We start from the raw sequence: 21,825 nt of genomic DNA, 5'->3' as shown, positions 1-21,825 counted from the left end.
GTACGCATTGTCACTCTTAGGCTCTTCAGTTCATGTGCACCCATCGCGATGTGCATCGACATGAAGAGATGTTGTCAGTTTAAGCAGTGTTCTACAAATTTAGTTTGGAGCTCTTAGGCTTTATGACCACCTGCAAGCTTCCGCCGTTCCTACCTGAACGAGGACATAGAAACCTGGTTGGCATTCACAGTAGTTGCCACGTCTGATCGCCCGAGAAACCAAACTCCACATCGTCCAACTGCTGTCAGTAGCCCTTGCTCGTAATCACATGCCCAATCCCTATGTAGTTGTCTACGCTTGTACAAACATATCAAGGGCTAGCTTCCCATGACGGCATGCTGCCCGATACCCTGCAGGTTATGCCTAACCAGCACAGCTCGACGGGAGGGTTTGGTGCTAAGTCAACGAAATGTGTCGCAGTGACTGTATGGCACTTGGAAAGCGGAGGGACCACCTCGACCACGAAAGTGAGGGCATGGGTGGCATATGTAACACTCGAATGGCAGCAACTCAGTTTGAGGTCACCATGTTTCCAACATTGTGCGCTCACGGATCAGTCTGAGAAATCAAATGAGGCACTGTACGGCACCCGAAATTTCGGTCGCCATTCTGCATTAGCTCCGTGGTGTTGGTGGCAGTGCCAGGGAAATTTTGAATGATTGAGCAGATTTGAAAATTTAGTCAGCGACTACTTTCTTTTATGTAGTATTTTTTTTTTCAGCAGTACTTTGTCTGCTTCATGACAAGACTTTATATCCTCGGACATTAACCTTTCAACGTTGGCAAATTTAAAAGATGTAAATATCCTGGTTACACATTTCAGTCCTTAGATACATGTGGCTGCTTGTTCTACATGTTTTGCACATGTGCAGTCACTGAAAAAGGTTGTTTTGGTTATATAGTGCGACATTCGCAACTCCGGCGACTTACACTATAAGCGGTCTATGCTGTATTTGCAAGCCTTGAATAATTTTAGAGATAAACAATGAGGCCAATTGTTAAATTTAATGACTCTAAAATTCCTAAGCAGTTTAGGGGTTAACTTCAGCTTAATCAGAAAACAACTTTAGCCAAAACATACTTCAAGCGGTTGGCTCTGGCTTCCACTGTAGACATCTGTGTCACCATCACCCTCCACATCTCCATCTTGGTCACTGCATTCACCACTATGGTTCTCGTCATCAGGCTCCTCTGAAGAAACAAAGAGAGTTATGTGTAGTGAATGCCACAGATGACGTTCATATAGCTTCATAAAGTTTGGTGTACCAAATTATCACAAGTTAGGCAAGCCGAGTGCCGTTCATCTTTGAGAATAGGGACGCTAGGGACACAGAGCAAAGAGGACAGATGTTATTATCAGTTTTTGTGCACTTATTTGTCAAGAAAGGCACCACAAATGAATGTGAACTTATGCATGGTATGGCATAAGCAGGGAACTTAATTTTTGGCTTAGGCTTTAATTTAAAGGCCATCTGCAACGAAATTTCCCTTTGGCTAAATTGGTTTAAACTAGTAGTATAAACTACTTAATAAGCAAACTTGGTAAAACTATTAGGGCTGATAACTGTCTAATTTTCCTATCAATAGCCTATGAATAGCCCCAAAGCAAATAACGTGTGCATCTGATAGCTAGCACATATAACACAAATCCCTGCACATCATGTCCGGAATTTTCAGGTCACTGCAGATGCCACTTTATTTCAGAGGTCATGCTAAGGAGATACACTGAATTTCAATATTCTGGGTTCCGCGTCATTTCTGAAGCATAGGTCGGAATATATATATTTTTTAATGTTTTGGTAGTGAGAGCATCTATCTGTTCTTGTATTCTAGTTATCTATTCAGACCCAACCACTTGTATTTCAAATTAAAAGTTTTCTACAGAGGCCTGCGTTATATCTACACTATCTGACACTAGGCTTTTTACACAATCCAAAATTTTGTTGCAGTTTGCCTTAACAGCTGTTCTCCTTTTGATATTCCACCTCCACCACCACAGAAAGTGAAGTGCAGTGTGGCACCTTGATTTGATCACACTCCACTCCTCAACCTCCAATTCTTGAGCCATAACGTGAGCACTTATCTAATGCATTGCTGTAAAAAGGGTGTTTCCAAAGCAACTTTTCATCATAAGGATTACTTAGGAGCATCATTCAAGTTCAGTGTACTCTGCAGCCAATGGGCAACATTGTGCTGCAGTCAGTTAAGTAGAAGAAGAGGTTCGAGCAAAGGCACACTTGTGAATACATGCACAACTTTCATATAGTAAAGTCAGAAAACTTAGTTCCTTGAACAAGGCATATCATGATGCTTTTGAGTTGCTATGACCTCAGCAAAAGAGCAAGAGAGACTACATATCTCATTTATTCTCTTGCAGTAAATTATGTTTAGATGCACTGCTGCAAGAAGTGGTTATGTGCCCAGGCCCCGCAGGTTTACATTCAAACATTAACAACACAACCAACCTTCCACTTCCTGAATTGGGCTCAGGTTTTCCAACTCTTTGGCTTTGTTGCCATCACCATCATCACCATCTGCTGAAGCAGGAGACAGGTACTCAGCTGCAAAGACAAAAAAATAATCTGTAAACAAAGTAACTTCAAATCATGCACACTGGGACACAATAATCACTATGTAAATTAGCATGGGCAGGAAAAGCTCCAGCGTCATGCCAGCATTTGCAAGAGCAAACCAGGGAACAGTTAATTAGGCAAGTGGGTTCAGTGTGGTTAAACATGAACACATAAAATAGAAAGAATGGGCAGGACCCAACGGTGACATCCAAAAGCAGCGTTACTAAATTTTACCAAACCAAGGAAAGCTCAGACAAACCAGGACAAGCCAAGTGCAGCAAGCACAGCAAACATGTCGAGGATGAGAAAGGGAACCCAAACACAGTGCTGTCTCGTTCTAAACACAATGCAGACAACAGCATGACAGCAAAGTAGACAGACAGATGACACAGTAGCTATGTCACCTGCCTCAGTTCCAGTGTTGTCATCTGCATTGTTTTTAAGGGGCTCAGTTCTTCGAACCAATTAGCATAACTTTGTATGCTTGTGCTGTCATGTTTTCATCCTCACTCATCTTGTGCAGTGGTCTTCCCAAGGCTTTGAAATACAAATTTGCTAAGCAACTCGTCCTTTCTCATGAAAAGCTCAACCTTGCCCAACATTCGTAAGCACACACTTAAAAAATGTTCCTTATAACAACGTATAGAATAAAAAAGCTCTAATGACAGCAATGATGAGTCTTCTGAACAATTGCAACAGCACATAAATGATTAGTGAGGCTGCACAACATAGTCAGATAGGTCAATTACACATACAAAATCAAAATGGGCAGCACCAAGGAGGCTTTAAAGCATTTCTTAAGTGACAGCCTACTGCAGCTTCTTATGACCAGAGGTGAAGTTAGTGCATGCCTCCAATTCCCCTCTGAAAGAGAGCTGCATCAGCTGGAATTTGCTCAAAGCTTAAATGCATCTGCTCTGCTAATGTAGAGGCTAGGCAAATTGGAAAATAATGATTGGTTGTTCCTATCGCTAAAATATTATCTTTGGCTGAGTGCTCATGATCATGATATCCCACGAAATTTGCCAAGACCTTCAGATTTCGTCCTAAAACCAGTGACACAAAAAACAGACATTGAGCGGGATCTGCATGCTGAAATTAGCCATTTTAAACACACTAGAAGTAAGAAAGCGCTTCCTATTCTCCACCATGGCCTTATGTCCTTTCATGCCCTGAGTAAGATGGCGGTGTCCTGACTTCACTTTCGGGACATGATTTCTACTCCAGAAGTTTTTTTTTAAAACCTTCATGGGCACCCCAAACTCCACGTCTTGACATCTGCGTGCATTTTTTCCCCACTCACACAGCTTGGGCTTGAGCTCAGACATGAGATCTTCAACAGCAGCCGTAGCCTCTTCAACACTCTCGCACAGTTTCATCTTTGGCCGGAGTGGAAGCAGCGTGTCCTTGACGAGGTAGTCTACTGTGATGGGGAAAAGGTTTTCCTCCCCGTATGCGTCAGCTGACTTCTTCTGCCAATAATATTGCTGCGAAATGGCCAGCCAAAAGAAAAACGAGAACCACATGAAAAGAGGTTGGCTTGCAAGCGAGCCTGTCTAAATGACATCCCTCAGCAAATTCTCCATCATACCGTACCTCATGAATGTAGAGCAAGTTTTTTTTTTTCTTTAATAAAGCAAGCTCTATGCTTTGAAGAAGCACACAGCAGTGCGTCTAAACTGTGCTAAACAAATATGACGCAATTTTTTTTATCGCACTGAATCCTGCTCGGCAGCTAAGCATCAAGGGAATGCAATTAAGAGAACCCAAAAATGCATGCTACTGTGAGTCTGCAAGCAGGCTTTCCACCAAACCCAATATGCAACATGGTGAAGGTTAAAGTAACATCAAAGTGAGAGCTTAGCTTTGTTAGTGCACGTAGTTTATCAACAGCAAGAGCAGAACGAGCAGCATAACAGCACTCCTTTCGCCCACACACACACCCATCACTTCAGCTTTTCGAAGTTCTATAGTGGCTCTATCTGCTATTAGGCCCACATAAAAATTGTACTTTTTATTCTTTCTTTCTTTATTCCATGGCCTTAAAAAAGAAAAACAGTTCTAGCTTGCCCATACATCTATTCGGATCTGAGGAATACCAGGAATAGCAGCACGCAAAGTTAATATTTCAGTAACCTATTATATTCTACTTAACTGCTTGTTTAGAGCATTAGTACAAATGTAATTGTTAACATGCAGTCCTTCAATGACTTTTCTTCGACAAGAACACTCACGCAACACAAAAATGTTTGAAACACATTGTAGTTGTACAAAGCATCCCTTACGTCACTACCTGTTTTGCTACTGCTGCTCACAACTTCAATAACCCGATACGTAGTCCATAAACATTTGTGAAACCTCACTAACACTGTAGCCAAACTCTGCAATGTTGATGGTGTGTTAAGTACCATATTTACACAATTCTAATGCGCCCCTGTATCTAACACACACCAAATTTTCATGGTAAGAAAATAAAAGTGCACCTGAATGCAACATGTGCCCAATTTATAAAAGAAATACACAGCCTGTCCCCAGGTTCGCAATCAGAAAAAAGGAAACATACAGAATTTACCTCCACAGAAAGGAAACTTTTTTTAAAATCAGCTTTCATAATGATAGCGGTGCACCATCATTGCTATTTGTGTTTCATTGGCTGCAGATTGGCCGTAAGGCAGTATTCCCAAGCAACCACCCCCCCATTTAGAGATACTACTATCACTTTCAGGAGATTTTACGCGACCCTGCATCGAACTTTTCGAAATATGCAGGCGAGAGAATTCCTGGCCTTCTGCACAGAAAGTTAGCTTGGCATACTGCCAGACACGCTAGTGGCCGTACGTATGCGCCGATGTACCTGGTGCCAAGACATGCAAACTCTCGCACAAGTGACAGTATCTCCGAAAGTGATCGTAGTCGAGCACAAAATGAACTCACAGCATTTTTCAAGAAAATGTGCTCTGCCGCCATCTCATGATGGCAGTGACGTTGCGCCTAATGGCTCTGACGGTAGGCTGTCGGCAATGGCACTAATGCGGTTTCGGTTTCATATCCAACTATATGCACAGGCAACGTTGGGACCAATTTTTCTCTCAAAAAAGGTGTGTATTTTTCTCTCAAAAAAGGTGTGTATTAGATTTGTGCATATATGGTAATGTTCCTGTAATATTTTCCAAACATCTATGCTGTTTGTGTGTTCCAGCAGTAACATATTAAAAGTTGATTAACATATTATTAATGTATTACTGTACTGCACTTACTATACTGCCGTGGTAGCCCAGTAGCTATGGCATTGCACCAGTGGGTTCAATCCCAGCCACAGCGGCCGCATTCCGATGGGGGCAGAATTCAAGAACGCTTGTGTACCATGCTTTGCGTGCACATTAAAGAATCCCTGGTGGTCAATATTATTCCAGAGTCTCCCATTACCGCGTGCCTCATGATCAGATGGTTGTTTTGGCATGTAAAACCCCAGAATTTGATCAAATTCTTTTACTGCACTTTTGGTCATGCATTTTTCTAAATATGAGAAATTTGATTGTTGCAGTCACACGGCCCACTTCCACACATCATTTCCATTAGTGCCCCACTTGTGCTCTTGGTGTAGTGCCAACGTTTCACGTACTGTGTAATGACGAGACTTGGATTTCTTGATTATTAGCATGCCGTTCATAGGTAAATTTTATAACCATACTCAGGCATTACTTAATGTTCAGGTCCCGTGGCAGGGTTGTTTTACCTGGAAGAAGACCAGGAAGCAATCGAGCTTCTTTTTGGAAGACCCCGTGTTGAAGTACTGTCCGCAGGTCTCAAGCAGTATGCAGACCAGTCTTATGCGGAACAGGTTGTCTGGTGGATCCAAGGCACTTGGAGACCCTGAAAAGGACATCACTCGTCAATGACAGCAAAAGGTGCCTACTGAGACCTTGCAATAATATTTGGTAACAAGCCAATACATGAGGTGGCTCAACGAGACACTTGTGCATTTATAGCTCAATGAATTTTGGTTCACTTTGAATATGGTTCACATATTTTCTCCCTATCATCCACTGCACTGAATGACCCATCTTGGGGACAGAATAAGTGGTACAAGCCACCAAAGCCAGAAAAGGAAGACCAAAAAATCTAATATCGCGTAGAACCAGAACAGAGTGCTTATTCTGTACGACTGAATAGTTTTCAACTTGTTTCCTTTTCTGCTAAATACATAATAAAAACTGCATGCAGAAATTGTATCATCTCAAGAAATTGAAAAGCTGAAATGCCCACTTTTTCATGATGTCTAGGAGAATCCAAATGTGGACTACTGGAAATTCTAATAGTTAATTAATTGAAGCAGTTATCAAGCTCACTTAATGCCTCAATTCTTTCTTGCATGCGTGTTCGCTTTATGAGAATCCGTAGGCCACACCTCATGAAAATTGCGATGTCACACATTTCAAGCATTAAATATTTTATTTCATTTTTCAAAAACCGAAATACAGAGATACTGATGTTTGTATAAGCACAAAACAAGAAAGGAGGTTAGCTTGCTTCATGTCTCGCAAACAATGAACCCAGTCCCCAAACTCTCCCGCACAAACTGCAATATGCCAGCACTCACCATTGACATTGACACCGAACGTGATGAAGGAGTAGAGAACTTTAAAGATGACTGATGACTCAACCATCCGGTAGTTGTAAAGCTCGCCAAGGTAGTGCACGACGCTCACTCTTCGCTGATTGTACTTTGGATGATTAACCTGGGGAAATATAGAGACACAAAGGCAAATGGTAAACTGGCAAACTACAACTGAACGCCTTTATAACAAAGCGTTTGAGGCCTCAGAAATCATCTGTTACAGAGGTCACTTCGTTGAAAAGGTTGCGCACCGCATAGCTCACAATACCACTGGAACTTAATTATTTCACTGTTGAAACATTCGTTGTAGAGGCGCTCAACAATATAGGAACTAGTTAGAAACCACTCTATACTTCACCTCCCCAACTTCGTGCAAGGTAGTGAAAGTTATAGATTGCATCAGTCAACCAGGAATGAGACACAGGAGCAGGGTATGCCTGTTGTCTGCCACTAACTCCCTCACATACTGCAATGGATGAATGGAAGAATAAAGAAAGGGTTATCAGTATACAGACGGCAAGCCCTTTCCCGAGGGACATATCCGCAGTCATTTGTCCTTCCTGACTGGATGACACAACCTGTGCCTTTCCCTGCACTGCATGAAATTGGTGAGACTAATTGAAGGTAATGTATAGTTAAATCTGTTAATTGCTCGCAGCATGGACAGTGCTCACGTTGCTGCTGTATCGACAGACAGCAGCAAGCCATTTCAAACGCCTCAAGGTAGTGCAGACTAATTAATTTTAACAACTCTATAAGCAGGCACAGAGGATGAGCCTGGCTTGTGTTCTTCCATAAACAGTGGGCAACAGCCATCGGATAAATAAAAAGTGTCTGTCCTTTGTGTGCCGTGAAGTATGCACAAGCATAGTAACTAAAGACTGTTGGTAGCTGAGCATAAGGCGTGACAACATGACCTCCAAACTCGTCACCATTTACCGTTTCATGACAGTTGAGTACAAATCCAGTATGTCAATAAGCCCTGTTTCCCAAATTAGATGGGATGAGACCTACCATGCCCAAATGAGTGTTGCACAGTGCTTGCTGTATGGCACAAAACACAACATTTCTTGTAGACGCTTGTTATCCAGGTGTTTCAAACATTATGCATTCTAAATTTAGCGTTAAATAGATGTACGACGTTATGACACTGCAATCGAAGTAAGCGTATTCGACCGGTCGCCTTAAGTTACCATGCAGCGTCAACACAATCTAGAGCTTCCCAGAAGCCGCAGATTGCTGTAACGAGAGTATCGAAATGGAACTAAACCGAACACTGGATAAAACAGTTATTTTTGCTTGAACCATAACTGAACCAAATGCTACAATTTTATTTTTTCGCTCTGGAGTCAAAAAGAAAAAGTAACAGTTGGTGCAGGCTGGCTACCTTTTCATTCATGCATTGCCTAGACATGTGGCTCAACTATGCTGTTTCATGTGTAAATACACACCACCTTCTCCTGATTTTAGAAGTAGCAACACCATTAGTACAGTTTTCAATGTATCACGTTGACAGGGGGCGGGGGCAGACATGTTAGTAATGCACTCGTAAGCATTTGGAATTGGTGACCGTCTAATATTTTCCCGTTAGTCGGAGACCTATACACAACCGTTGAAATAAAGTACTTCCTAGCTGGGTGGTGGCTATTAATCGCAAAAGTTGAAATAGGGGCAACAGAAATGGCATATTGCTTCTGACATATGCTTCCGCAACGTGATATTTAAATTGAAGCTTTTATTGCCTACTATGCCAAGCTGTCGCAAGTGTTTTATTTATAATAATAAACAGTCTCCCCTCTTGGTGGTGATGCCTTGGGGAGAAATGGTAGAGAGACGGGGAACTAGCATATAGGGCAAGTTAAAATTGCACTGGACAAAGACGTCTTGCGGAAAAATTCTACGAGAGCTTAGGATCCCCTTTCTGTTGTTATGTGGCTCCCCTCTTGACCTCTTCCATTGCTGAAAACCTGCGGGACAGAGGGCTGCGGGTAGACTGCTTATAATTTTGCCTAAAAGCTGGGTAGGGATGTGCGCTCCTATATGAAGTAAAAGGTGGCTCGCTTTCCAATGTTGCACTTCAAACAGCGATCTGTAGATGTGCCTGGTCCACTATGATAAGAAATCTCCCCTTTGCAAAAAAGTGCCACCTTTACATATTTAAGAGCCGTGCCCGTCCTTATTCTCCTTAAAGCAAATTTTGGGCGTTCTTTGTTCTTGGCAAATAGGATTTGGGGGCCAAATTCATGAATTGTTTTGCTCGTAACTGATCTTTGCTACTCGCTAGCCGCCTTCGCTAATAATATGTGCAGCATCAGGATTGGCTAAAATTCTCTCTTACGAACAATTCTAGCGTAAGAACTTTTTGTGAATATGAAAATTCCCAAAACCGTTTTGTTAGCTCCAATTAACAACAGGCAGTTGAGCAAGAAATTGTTACTAGGCTTTAGGCTGGGCATAATATGAAGAAAGCGAGCCATTAAGGCTCTCTCCGAATCTTTAGTTCATGCCTGCTTAGATTCAAGGCTGTTAAGATTAAAATTAAATTATGGGGCTTTACGTGCGAAAACCACTTCCCGATTACGAGGCACGCCGTAGTGGGGGAGTCCAGAAATTTCGACCACCCGAAGTTCTTTAACATGCACCTAAATCTAAGTACATGGGTCTTTTCACATTTCGCCCCCACCAAAATGCGGCCGCTGTGGTCAGGATTCGATCCTAGATTCAAGGCTGCGAATAGGTCATTTGGACAAGAATGTGTATATAGTTGCATGCTACTACCTATCCTTGTCATCACTTCTCATACCACTCTTTCTCTCTCCTCTGCAAATAAGAGTAGCAGGCTAGAGGACTCTGAGTTCCCTTAATAAATTCTCCTCTCTCTCACTAAAACTTCACTTCACATAGATTTCAGCACTGGTCTTAGATCTGCATAATTCTTTTGTAACTACTAAATAAGTGTGGACAGAAGAATAACACATATAACCTTTCCGTGCAGCCTAGAGGCAGCATCATGCATTTTTTACAAAATAAATGTATGCTATTTTCATCTAATTATTCCTTGATTATGCAAATGAACTTGAACCAGTTCAAACCAGTTTGAAGCATTATTTTTTTTTTGCTCCATAGTTGAACTGGACCTTTACTGTTTTCGCTGAACCTGAATGAGAACTGAAATGAAGTTCCAGTTTGAAACTCTGGCTGAGGGTTAAAAAAAAGGATTGGTTCAAGATATCACCCAAAGATGGCACTCCTGCTCTCAGGACTACTTTAATGATCACAATAAATATCAACCTAGTTGCACTGCTAGAGAAACAACAGTAGAGACCTTTGCAGCAACATTTGTTGTGATTAAAAATCAATTCACAAGACATAGATAGCTATGCTGGTCTTACGTTACGCTAAACAGGTTGGCTCACTGCCCTGTTCTGGATTCTTTTCGCATTTTTTACTCACCTCCATTCCAAGCCTGATGTCTTCCAGAACACCATCCACAACCTGAGGGCCAACTGTTTCCTGTAATAAGAAGTGGGACGTTAGCTATGCTTTTATTGCGAAGAAAAATTCCATTTACCACCATTATTGCACATGGTTTCATTCCCTGATGAGTGTTTCGAGCAAAAAATGTTATACAGATGCAAAACAGTTTAATGTGATAATGGATAATAATTTATGACACTATGTGAATGAACAGCACATAAAGGAATTATGGAAATGCACAGTGCACAGCTATCGTGACACATCATGTAGGTATCATCACATTGCAGCAGTACACTGAGGAAATGTAGTGAGCAATGGGTTGGTGGCATGCTTAAAAAGCCAACTTCAATGAAAGTTCGCACTGGGTGAAAAGCGTAGATTCAGTTAGAGTAGATATGTCACAGCCACTGTTGAAATATTTACATTTGAAATGACTGGAGGCATAGGAAAAAGCTCACAAAAATAGACTGTTTTCATATTGCAATTGAAAAAAAAAAAAGAAAGAACTGTGATTACCAATCACCAGAAATTACTCAGAGTACAAAGAACCAGCCGGCTTCTTGCCAAGACCTCCCAGATTGAAGAGTTACCAGGCCTGCAGCTTTGCCAAGATTGCGTCAATAACATGTATGTACTGCTCAGTTATTACCCAACTAGCCTAAGTAAGATGTTATTGCAGTTGGCCTTTAATCCTTTAACTCTCCAGTTTGTGTCAATGCAGAGGAATCTCGATAAATGGAAATCACTTAAACTGAACGGCTGCTAAAACGGAACACCATCCTCATGGTTGGTTGGTTTTGTATTCATGCAATGCTTTCTGCAATGTCTCTCAGTAAATCGAACTCATGATAAGCAGAACCAATTTCCCTGGTCCCTTGAGTTTCTACTTAAAAAGAGTCCACTTATTGCTAACAAGTGTAGAAAATGTTGTTGCAGATATTAATGTAGTTTGAAGACTCTGCTGACATCTTATTCAATATCTTATACCATTTTTCTATTGAATAAAAGGATAAGCAATACAATTATTTTTTTCTTATTAGAAAATGACGTGCAAGAAATTGGCAAAGTAAAGAATGTAGACATTTCATACTTTCCCAGAGCTCTGTATTTAAAGTGTTAAAAACAACAGAAAGGGGTCTTTTTGTCTTAGGAACTTGACATTCACTTGTTAGACTGCCCAATTAGTAGGGCATTTTTGTGGTCCCTTCCATGCACATATTATTGCTCAGTGACAGCATTCATGAGAAAGGACAAGAATTCCTATTGTGATGCAGGAGAAAACAAACAAGAAACCCTGAATGGAGCCTGACAAGGGCACAAAGAGGAAAAAATTAAGAGCCTTACGTGATATGCAACCAGGCCTGCCAGTAAGTTGGCCATACAGCGAATGTTGTAGTACTTGACATGCCAGATGGCCACCAGACACTTGGTGGCATAGGCAGACACGTCAGGATCTTCCCAGTCCAGCTTACGCATCTGACGAAGAATCTGTGGTGCAAATGGATTGGCAGAACAACTCAAGTGACAAAACAAAAGAGAATGAAAGCTTGCACATATAAGCTGGTTATTGCAACTTAACAGCAACACACTATTGGCAGCACAAGCTTCATTCAGATGTCGAAGTCCAACGCCCCAAGAAGACCTCTGACTTGAATTATCTCTCAACAGCTACTGTTAACCCTTTGGCTCCCAGGATGTTTTTCCGCAGTGTACGAAATTCTATTTATTGGCGATATGTTGGTGAAGGTTTTACAATATTTTGAAGCTGGAAACTAAAAAACAATTAACATACACTAATTAATTATTTATTATAATTGAGTTCCTCGGGCAACATGGTGTGGAGGATAATTATATGGCCACATTAAACTGCTTAACTATTTATTATAATACAAATGCATGACTGTGTGGTAGAAGCCCCTGCGAGCGCGTCTGTTCGTCTGGTCTGCTCCCTGGGTCCATGCGAAACAAGATCCAATGTTTACTTTACTCGCGCCCTCACACAGCATACTGGGGCCGCTCGTGGTTGCCAGAGGCCGGACGCAAAACCAAAACTCAGTGAACCAAAACTGTGTGCTCCCACAATGGCATCCTTGTTGCTGTCAATATTTCTTGAAGACACCTCATAATCAAGATCGAAGTTCTCTTAATCAGAATTTATAAATTCCTGAATTTCTACATTGTTTAACGTTAAACTTCGGCGTCGTCCAAAAAACTTGGGGACTTTTTGCACTAGTCCATCATATCGGGAAACAAAAAACGTGAGCAACACTGACAGTCGATAAGCTCTGTTGTGCACAAAACATAGCATAATATTTTAGTTTTAACCAACTTATGAGTAAATGGTACAGCCTGCCTAGGTGATATTTCATGTTCACTAATTATCTTGGGCACAATCAAGGGCATAAGGGCATGCATTGGCAGCCAGGCAAGTATACTCAAAGGTTAAAGGGCTCTTGAACCATGCTGAGTCAGAACATTTATTCTTAGATAGCTGTCCGAACAGACTTTTTAGAAAAAGCTTTCACACAAGAACATGTAAAAACAATACAGCGAGAGTAGAGCTACACACATCTTCAACAACAAATATCAGCTCTATGCTTCCCCTCGCACCCTCTCATTTGAGCTGACCTTCCTAAGAAGGTGATCTGGCCTTTGCAGGCCTTCAACATCTGTTCATGCCTCACCACGCAGCACTACCCTTTACACACTTTTTTTTTTGTTAACTACAGTTTCTCTACAGACCCGACGTAACCATTTCGTGCATTATTGCTGCCAGCATCACCAGCTACCCATGAAGCTCCTGTGACCAATGACTTGAGAATTGCTGCTGCTGGCATCACAGTACCAATAGCAATGACATCAATGTGATTGCTGTCACCATCAGATTGTGAGACCTAGCTTGTATTCGTGGGCCACTTGACAAATTAACAGCTATACCTTTTCAGTGTTGCTCTTTGCGAGGTCTTTGTAAAGAAGCTTGCGAATATACTCATGCAGTGGTGGTCGCACAGCACGAACAGACTGCAAGAAGAAAGGAAAAAACGAATTGACATGAAGAAATGTTGCTTCCTGCTTCACGGAAAAAATGCATGAATAAATTTTTTGTATCTCTCCAAACAACAAAGCCAGATGCTTTGAAAAAGCTGCACATCACATCACACTCATGACAAAGGTCTTTTAACCACAAGCCACACTCACCGTCTTGCCAGCTCAACACCATATTACCAAACAACCAGGTAACATAAGCCAAATTATATGAATAATATGAAATTATATGAATTATATGAATAAGAAAGCTGCATAATAGAGTGCTGCACTGTTACAAGCTGTACTTTTTTCCCTTACTCCACTTCTTCAAACTTCTGTACATGTGAAGCTTTCGCCTCAAACAGTGATCAAGGTTAAAAAATTATTTAAAACTTGACATTACAATGCCCCCATGAGAGCCTTGTTTAATCATGAACAAGGCTCCTGCTTGGCGGTTGAAATGCCAAGTTTTACAACAAAGCTATTAAGATCCTTAATTTTTTTTAAATGCTTGCTCCACATGCGCACCTTTTGTGGGATACATATACACTTTATTAATGATAATTTACCTTTAGATGCAGAACACAAACAGCAGAAAACTTGCAACAGCAGAGACTGACAAGAAATAGACTATTTTTAGACCACAGTAATTTTTTTCAGCAACTTTGCTACTGCAGATTTCGCCTGCTTCAGGAACTCACCCGAATAAACTTGCTCAAAGCAACTGCCCCTAGGCTTCCTTTCACTGCTAGAATACTTCCAATGAAAGATATGGAGAAAGAAAAAAAAATTTTTGCATAAACAGAATTTTACGTGGAATTTGCGGGGAGCAACTGCACCCATCTTCCCCCCCATACTCACGTCGTTGCAGTGGCACATTTCGGATGCGTCGAGAGCCGGTGTAGACACGAGACAGGCTCACTACACCCTCTCCCGGCTCTCCCTCGCCCTCGTGACACGTGCACCCTCCCCCCTAACATTCTCCTCGCAAAGGTAAAAAAGTATAAAACAGCGTCAACGGGGGAGACCCTCTCTCTCTGGCGCCCGACCTCTAACCTGCTGGGTTTACCTGCTGCAACCCATGAGTGATCTTGTTTGCCTGACTATCGCAGGCAAGGCAAGCCTATTTTTGTTATTACAGAGAGGACTTCTCTCATTCTTAGGGCTCACGCTGCTCGTTGCCTTATTCATTCGAACCCGACATAGCTGCAATTACACACGCTTCGGGTTGGGGAGTACCACGGAACGACTGTGTGCGTAGCTAGATCTGGAGCTCACCTTCAGCCCTGGCCACATGCAGCGCATTCCCCCACAAACTTGAAGCAACATTTGCAAAATGGCAAAAGAAGTCCAAATTCACAAACTTTACAAAGAGATCGGGAAAGTTGGCAGGTATGGTTCAAACACAAAAAAAATTTCAACACAATAATTTGTGTTTGCTTACCATGGGTGCTTCAGGGGGATTGCAGTAGTAAAAGGCATTTTCAATCATAGTAATGTACCGGCTATCCAACGCTTGAACAGCCTTCTTTCGCATCATTTGTTCCTGGGAGAAGGTGCAAGAAAGCTTGTCAATCGTTGACAGAATGCTTGACAGCTGGTTGTCACATTAAAGCTGTGTTTAGCATTTCAGAGTTAAGTTTATTCAGCAAAAGCAAACTTTGAAAACAAAAGGAACACTTACTAAGTAAACTTTTGTCCTCTGATGCGATTCAGGTGATCGGAACAGAAAGCGACCGCAGGTCTCAAGGAGGTTGCAAGCCATCTCAATGTAATGATGGCTGAAGTCCAGGAGAAGGTTCTGTATGAATAAAAAAAAAAACTGTTACTTTAAGTACTCACCTAATATGGCACTACACCCTTTGTGGCTGGCACGTCCAATTATGCTACATTTTGCACAAAGAACCTTATATTTCATCTAACTTTATGTTCTGATCAACATTCTGTCTTGCACACTAAATGAAAGGAGTAAACATATTCTGCAAAGAATCATTTCTTTTAATGACTTATGTTTGCTAAAACTTACCTTCAAACAGTAGAGGGCATCCGACTTGGGGAAAATGTTGAATTTCACGAGTTCTCCTAAACAAAACAATATTGCATCACCGTAAGCATACGTGAAAGCGGGGTAAGGGCACAATCTAATGCCTAAAGTGAACTCAAGAATCTTACCTATAAATCTCATTGTCTTCACTTTGGACTCTATGTTTATTTGGTCTTTCTTCTTTAGCTGAAATGCAAGCACACACAAGAAAAAAGAAATAAGTTCACTAGTGTTTAAATTTAAGCAGTACGGAACAGAGAAAGTACTACGCACTATGAAAACATAGAAGAAATAATTGAACCATGTAAGGAAGTGCCATCTGATTTGTTCAACCACTTTCATATAACTTGAACATTGGTTAATCTCAATAACTGTTCTAAACAGTTATTGTGGTTCCGTGATATAACCAGTCCTAAAACCTTAATTTATGCTCGAATAATTACCAAGGGAAACACCTGCATTCTGACCTCTTGTGTAGGTATATTTGATCGCTATATATTGACATGTCACCATCTTTCATTAGTGAAATAAAAGAATCACAACACACAGTTTCCCACAAGGCAGAACACATCCAAGATGCCAATGCCCCCTGCACCATTCATATTCACACATTGCAATGCTATCCCTGCAATACGAAATGTTCTACAAGCCTCCACAAAATGTAGAACACTGTGCTTGTCACATGAAAACATGTGCTGCAGAGACAGCAGGCAAGGCTGTAAAGAACTTTCAGCGCACTTCACACTTCTTTTATTTACGCATTTTAAATGCTCGTAGCGCCACTGCAGCATTACAGAGAACAGTGGTACATTAGCAGTACTACATTGTTGTACATGGATGTCGATTATGAACGCATGTTGACCCGAATTTTCGGTTAAGGAGGCGGGGAGGCGGTTCCATTCTGACGAAGTCCTTGGCACAAACTAATGAAAAAACAAGCTGGCATGGAAGCTTGGCATTCCAACTTTAAAATATTATAATGATCAACACATGATGAGATGTAGGATGGCTCAGCGAAAAAGGACATGCTTGAGGACAAGGTTTGTGAAAAAAACATTCTGTGACTAAGACACAGAATGACATCTTTCTTTGCAGCTTACAGCTTCTTTTGTTAGAAGCCTACAGGTTTCAATAAATGGAGTGAAACTATCTTTGGATATTCCCACCACACAAAGAAGCACAAGTCTGAGTCTTCTTTTGTGAGTTATCGTTTTTAATATGTAAATTTCAAATTGCCAGTGTAACGCAGTGAACTCACATGAAACTTGAAGTCCTGTTTCAGCATGCTGACAAGGTCATTGGCTACATCTGGCATGCATGGAGCAAGGGTGGCCACAAATCGGGCATAGAAAGGCAGCAGGTCCAACCTACATTGTGGCCAAAAAGCAGCAATGGTTATTTCCAGTCTTAACTTTCTGTTCCATTATATTGCACTCAGAAAAAGAAAAGGAAAGAGAGAAGACTTTGATTTCCTCAAACATAAAAAAGTGAAACAATCCGTGTTTCAATCATACTGTTTGCAAAAAAAATCTGTGAACCTCTTAGGAATAAAGAAACTGGAATTACACATATATTGACACGGAAAGTGTTCACTGATATATGCAAGGCAAATGAATGATATATATATATATATATATATATATATATATATATATATATATATATATATATATATATATATGCAAAGCAATTGCAAACATACCTTGTTCTGGGAACGAGGAAGAGGGCTTTGATTAGCTTGTTACGATTGGGCTTGGTGTTAAGACTCATGCAGAACTGCTCTGCAGCCTGAAAAGAAAAAAGAAAGAGAGAAAGAGACAATTGGCTACGTACATAGCTTGACGATGTACATGCCTAGTTGGAGCAATTATGGATTCTTTAACTCAGGAAGTTGGAAATATCACTGATTCACCCCCCCCCCCATAGTGTGTTATTGGTTGATCAATTGATTAGCTTCGGCAGAGGCGCAGAACATCATGTTGCTCTTCCACAGTGAATTGCTGTGAATGCTGTGGTCAAAGACGACATCAACAACATAATGCCACAACACACAATTCTGCTGAAGATTGCCCTCGACAAAGAACTACACATAAATTTATTCAATTCTGTGTCATCACTGTAGCTACAGCTGTGTGTTGTCTATGATGTGTAACTGCTGTGATTCCACGCATATCTCTGGAATATTTAATTTTTTCTTTCTGTCATCTGTTCACCCCACATTTTCTTACCGCCACATTACGATATGTCTGCAAGTACACAGTGACTGCACAACATCAACGAGCAAGAACACTCACCTGATCAACCATTTCCCGGCTGACACAGTGAAGCAACGAGTTCAGAAAGCCATCCAAGAGAAGCTTGTTGGCTGTGCCTGGCCCAGTGCCAGGTGCGGGCTCCTCGTCAGGCGCTGCACAGAATGTGATCAATAACTCGAGTCATGTTTGCATGCTTTCCATCCAGGGAAATGACTAGCGTAGATAATGATATACAGCAAAATCCCGATCATTGAAAATCACTTCATTCAAACTGACGGGTAATTACAACTGCTCTGTTGGTCCTGGCAAAATCCTATGTATTCTAATAGAGGTAAACTCCAGCGAATTAGAGCTCCAAAAATTTCGCAACGATTATTTCGAACAAGATTTCTCACTCCCATGGATTGTTTTTCAGACAAGCCCGAGCCAAAGGTGAAGGTTCGATGCATTGCTAGCTACCCTTAAAAGGGGCAGGAAGGAGCTCCCAGTGTGCGCTTGTTCACATCACCACGCGCTCGATTACATCATCTCGAACAATAGGCACGTAGAGGACGGCGCACGTCCCGCCCCCATCTTTCTCAGCTCACCCTTGCATGTTTTCCCCCGCTCCCACAGCAAATGGTGCAAGGACAACTTTATCGCACGTGGGCTTTATACAGGACCTAGGCTTCTTTTAGCACATGTCATCTTGTGCTGATGGAGGAAAAATAGGACTTTTCAATGCAAGTTTAATGACGGTTTTCGTTCTGCGAGCTGTATCGCCCAGTTGATTCGGCGCTATATTTGAAGGGGCTCTCCTTTGCTTGAACTCTGTCTTATTTTAATAAATTTCCAGTTCTAACTAATCTAACTCCCCTTGGAGTTAGAATTAATGAGATTATGCTATACTACCACTACAACCAATGAGACAATAAGGCATCTGTGCAGCTCTGTAGCAATTCCACTCAGGGTAATTCTGCTAAAACTGCAGTCACAAGAAACATTTCACCCCAACTGTTTCACTAAGGCAGGGTTATACTGCATCACCTCAGCACTGGCTGTACCCCGAAGAACAGTTCATGGGCAACCAACCTTCAATTTCCTGCAGCAATGTCTCAGTTAAGTCCTTCTCCTCTATTTTACAGCCATTGTCCAGGCGAGCGTTCTCCCTTTCCTCTTCAATCTCGAGGGCACACTCCATTTCCAACTTCTGCAAATCTGAAAGAAAAAAAAAAGAAAACAAAGAAGGAATTAGGAATAAAGGGGACATACTTAGCTAATAAGTTTGAGCACTCTTCGCTTAATATTGATGTGTAAATTGTTTATGTTTTTCTGGTGACCGTTCATCACCGCCTAACTGCTACAAGGTTGTCGCTCTGCGCAAAACATGCTTTTACATATTGGAACCTTCTCGAATGTTGTCGCATAATTCTATAGCAGAGCCTTCTCTGTAATCAGGTTGCACATGCAACATGAATAGTGGTGCACATTCTAGAATGTGCATGAGCACCAGCAATCATGCTGGAATGTACAATGACTCATGTATAAATAGCCGATGTGCTTGACCCATAGATCTGACTTTGATGATCGACAACTGTGCTCGCCATTATTGTTGTGCTTGAGAGTTACTTGCTCTCCTGGGTTCACATTCACTAAATAAAAAAGTTAGTTCGGTGACTCACAGTTGTGAGACTGTCTTGTTCTTCATTGTCGCTACATTACAATACACTGTGTTGTTTCTGTATAAGCTTTGTGCATTACTTTAAACAGTAAGCGCAATCATAAAATGGGTTGTCATTTTTGCCCACATACACACTGTTAAGAATGGCCATACGGGGTGGCAACGTGCCAGCTTTCAGCCCGCTGCACGTGTTCCAAGCCCACCAGTCGGGGCGCCCTTCCGAGAGCTGCGGTCGGCAGGCAGCCACGTGGCGCGCGATCAACTCCGGAAATTGGTACTTGGCCGAGCCACCCGGGACAAAGCAGTTCTACGAAGCCCTCTGACGTCGGCACTGAAAGCTGGGCGGTACCGAGAACTGCGGATGACCGGCAGCCACGTGGCACGCGATCAACTCAGGAAATTGGTACTTGGCCGCACCACCCGAGACGGAGCACAGTTCTACGAAGCCCTCGGTCGTCGACTCCGAAGCCTTTGTGTGTATGGGTTCGCACCTGTGTGTTTGCGTGTGTGGGCGTAAACGATAGTGCGGGGCGGCGGCAAGTTTACAATGCTTGGACGAACCTTCCCGACCATTCGTGCTCCGTCCACGACCGAACGATGACGTCGAACTATAACGTCAAGCGGAGAGCTTATAAGCAGCGTTTGCCGGCTGCTAGGAGTGCTCGTGTCGTGCTCGTTGTCAGGAGCTGAGTGCTCCTTGTCATGCTAGAAATCAACTAGTGAGCTGTGTGCTCGTAAACTGTTTGCTGTATGTTAGTTTTGCGGGCTCCATATGGGAGTCGCACTAGTCAGCCAATGTATGTCCTGTTTTAAAATCTAAATCCTGCAATTAAAGCCTGCTCGCCTAGCCCTGTCGTCCCAAGTTCATCTCTACAGCTACGTCTGCCAAATCATACAACACTTAAAGAAAACTAGTGGAGCCATCGTAGTGCAAATGAAGCAGACAGAAAGAATACAGGACCAAACACCATAGGCATGTTGTGCTCTTGTGTCTGTTTTATATGCTCTACAGCAGCTTCAGCAAGTATGAACCAACTAGCCCAAGAACAAGTTATCCTGCGAACTGCTTTTTCCCCCCAACTTCTGGATAATCCAGAACATGCAGGAGGCAATGTCTCTCTGACACGATATACACAAGGCATCAGACACTTCTCTTCAACGCTGGAAGACGTCATCATTGCACCCTTGAGTTATCATAAACGTCACGCAACTCACATGTATGCGTAGACGCCTTGCAAAGGGGGCTGAAGGAGTAGTACAATGCAATGTTTATTATATTTTCTGCTATCAAAAAGCCCAGTCTGTCCACATTCTGACTCAAACCATAATGAACTGAATATTTACTTACCTTCTTCCAAAGACACATCAGCAGACTCCTCTACAGAGGAAACTGTGCTAGTGGTAGCCTGTACACTGTCCTTGAACAAGATCTGGGGTGAACAAAAAGAAGACAAAATGCAGCTAGCCGGTCATGAGATTTAGGCTCGCTTTACTACCCAGCTTTTTATTAACCTTAGTAATTAAATGCATGCTAATGACTTCATGATAGCAGCGTAACACAATGAAGCCAAGTTCCTCCATTCAACAATGGCACTACCACGAGTGCTGCGCCAATACTGTCGGCTTTTTCGTCCCTAGTTTAATTTGCACTAAATAAAGAGTCAAGTACTCGAGGAATACAGAAAGCCTTGAACTAGTCCACTGAAGCACACGATGTGTTAGGCAGGGAAAGGCAGCATGCCCTTTTCGTGCCTGCTAATAGCGAAGCATAAACAAGCAAAAGTATAAGAACTCAAATACGACAAAATTTTCAAAAAACAAGAACCCATGCCAAATTTCACCCTGCATAGCTCCTATCCTGAACCATACTGTTGCAATAGATGTTATATCCCTTTCACGTCGGCAAGTGAAGTGACACATCGTTAATTAAAAAAAAAAGAAATAGTAATGTTCATTTTTTTTCAAGTGACCATGTTCTTAGTGCAATGACTTACTGTTAGAACAGCCCTTGTGACTGTCTTTCATTTTCTGGGCATACCCCCTTTTGTATATATACACATGATGTGGCAACACAATAAAATATTGTTCGAAGTCAGCGCAGTGTATGTAGTCTCTCGCAATCCTCGTCCTTCGCGCTGTATGTCGTTTTCAACATGGATAAAAGGTATTTT

The 21,825-nt window shown here is 41.9% G+C and overlaps 1 protein-coding gene across 2 annotated transcripts in view; it reads right to left on the bottom strand.

Annotated features, from left to right (window-relative positions):
• Upf2 (UPF2 regulator of nonsense mediated mRNA decay) overlaps positions 1-21,825 on the bottom strand; it is a 48,521-nt gene that overhangs the window by 12,203 nt on the left and 14,493 nt on the right. For both annotated transcript variants that reach the window (XM_050170718.3, XM_050170717.3), the window contains exons 16-32: positions 21,003-21,084; positions 19,066-19,191; positions 18,034-18,146; positions 17,442-17,527; positions 16,998-17,106; positions 15,868-15,925; positions 15,722-15,777; positions 15,380-15,496; positions 15,140-15,241; positions 13,606-13,689; positions 12,013-12,156; positions 10,645-10,704; positions 7,174-7,312; positions 6,310-6,446; positions 3,877-4,060; positions 2,466-2,561; positions 1,082-1,191 (exon numbers count right to left, since the gene is read on the bottom strand). In XM_050170718.3, coding sequence (XP_050026675.2) covers positions 1,082-1,191; positions 2,466-2,561; positions 3,877-4,060; positions 6,310-6,446; positions 7,174-7,312; positions 10,645-10,704; positions 12,013-12,156; positions 13,606-13,689; positions 15,140-15,241; positions 15,380-15,496; positions 15,722-15,777; positions 15,868-15,925; positions 16,998-17,106; positions 17,442-17,527; positions 18,034-18,146; positions 19,066-19,191; positions 21,003-21,084 — 1,803 coding nt within the window. The remainder of the gene's footprint in view (positions 1-1,081; positions 1,192-2,465; positions 2,562-3,876; positions 4,061-6,309; positions 6,447-7,173; positions 7,313-10,644; positions 10,705-12,012; positions 12,157-13,605; positions 13,690-15,139; positions 15,242-15,379; positions 15,497-15,721; positions 15,778-15,867; positions 15,926-16,997; positions 17,107-17,441; positions 17,528-18,033; positions 18,147-19,065; positions 19,192-21,002; positions 21,085-21,825) is intronic.

Source organism: Dermacentor andersoni, chromosome 6 (genome assembly GCF_023375885.2).
Source record: "Dermacentor andersoni chromosome 6, qqDerAnde1_hic_scaffold, whole genome shotgun sequence".
Lineage (NCBI taxonomy): Eukaryota > Metazoa > Arthropoda > Arachnida > Ixodida > Ixodidae > Dermacentor > Dermacentor andersoni.
Note: the sequence above shows the minus strand (reverse complement) of the source record. Positions and strands in the feature narration are given on the sequence as shown.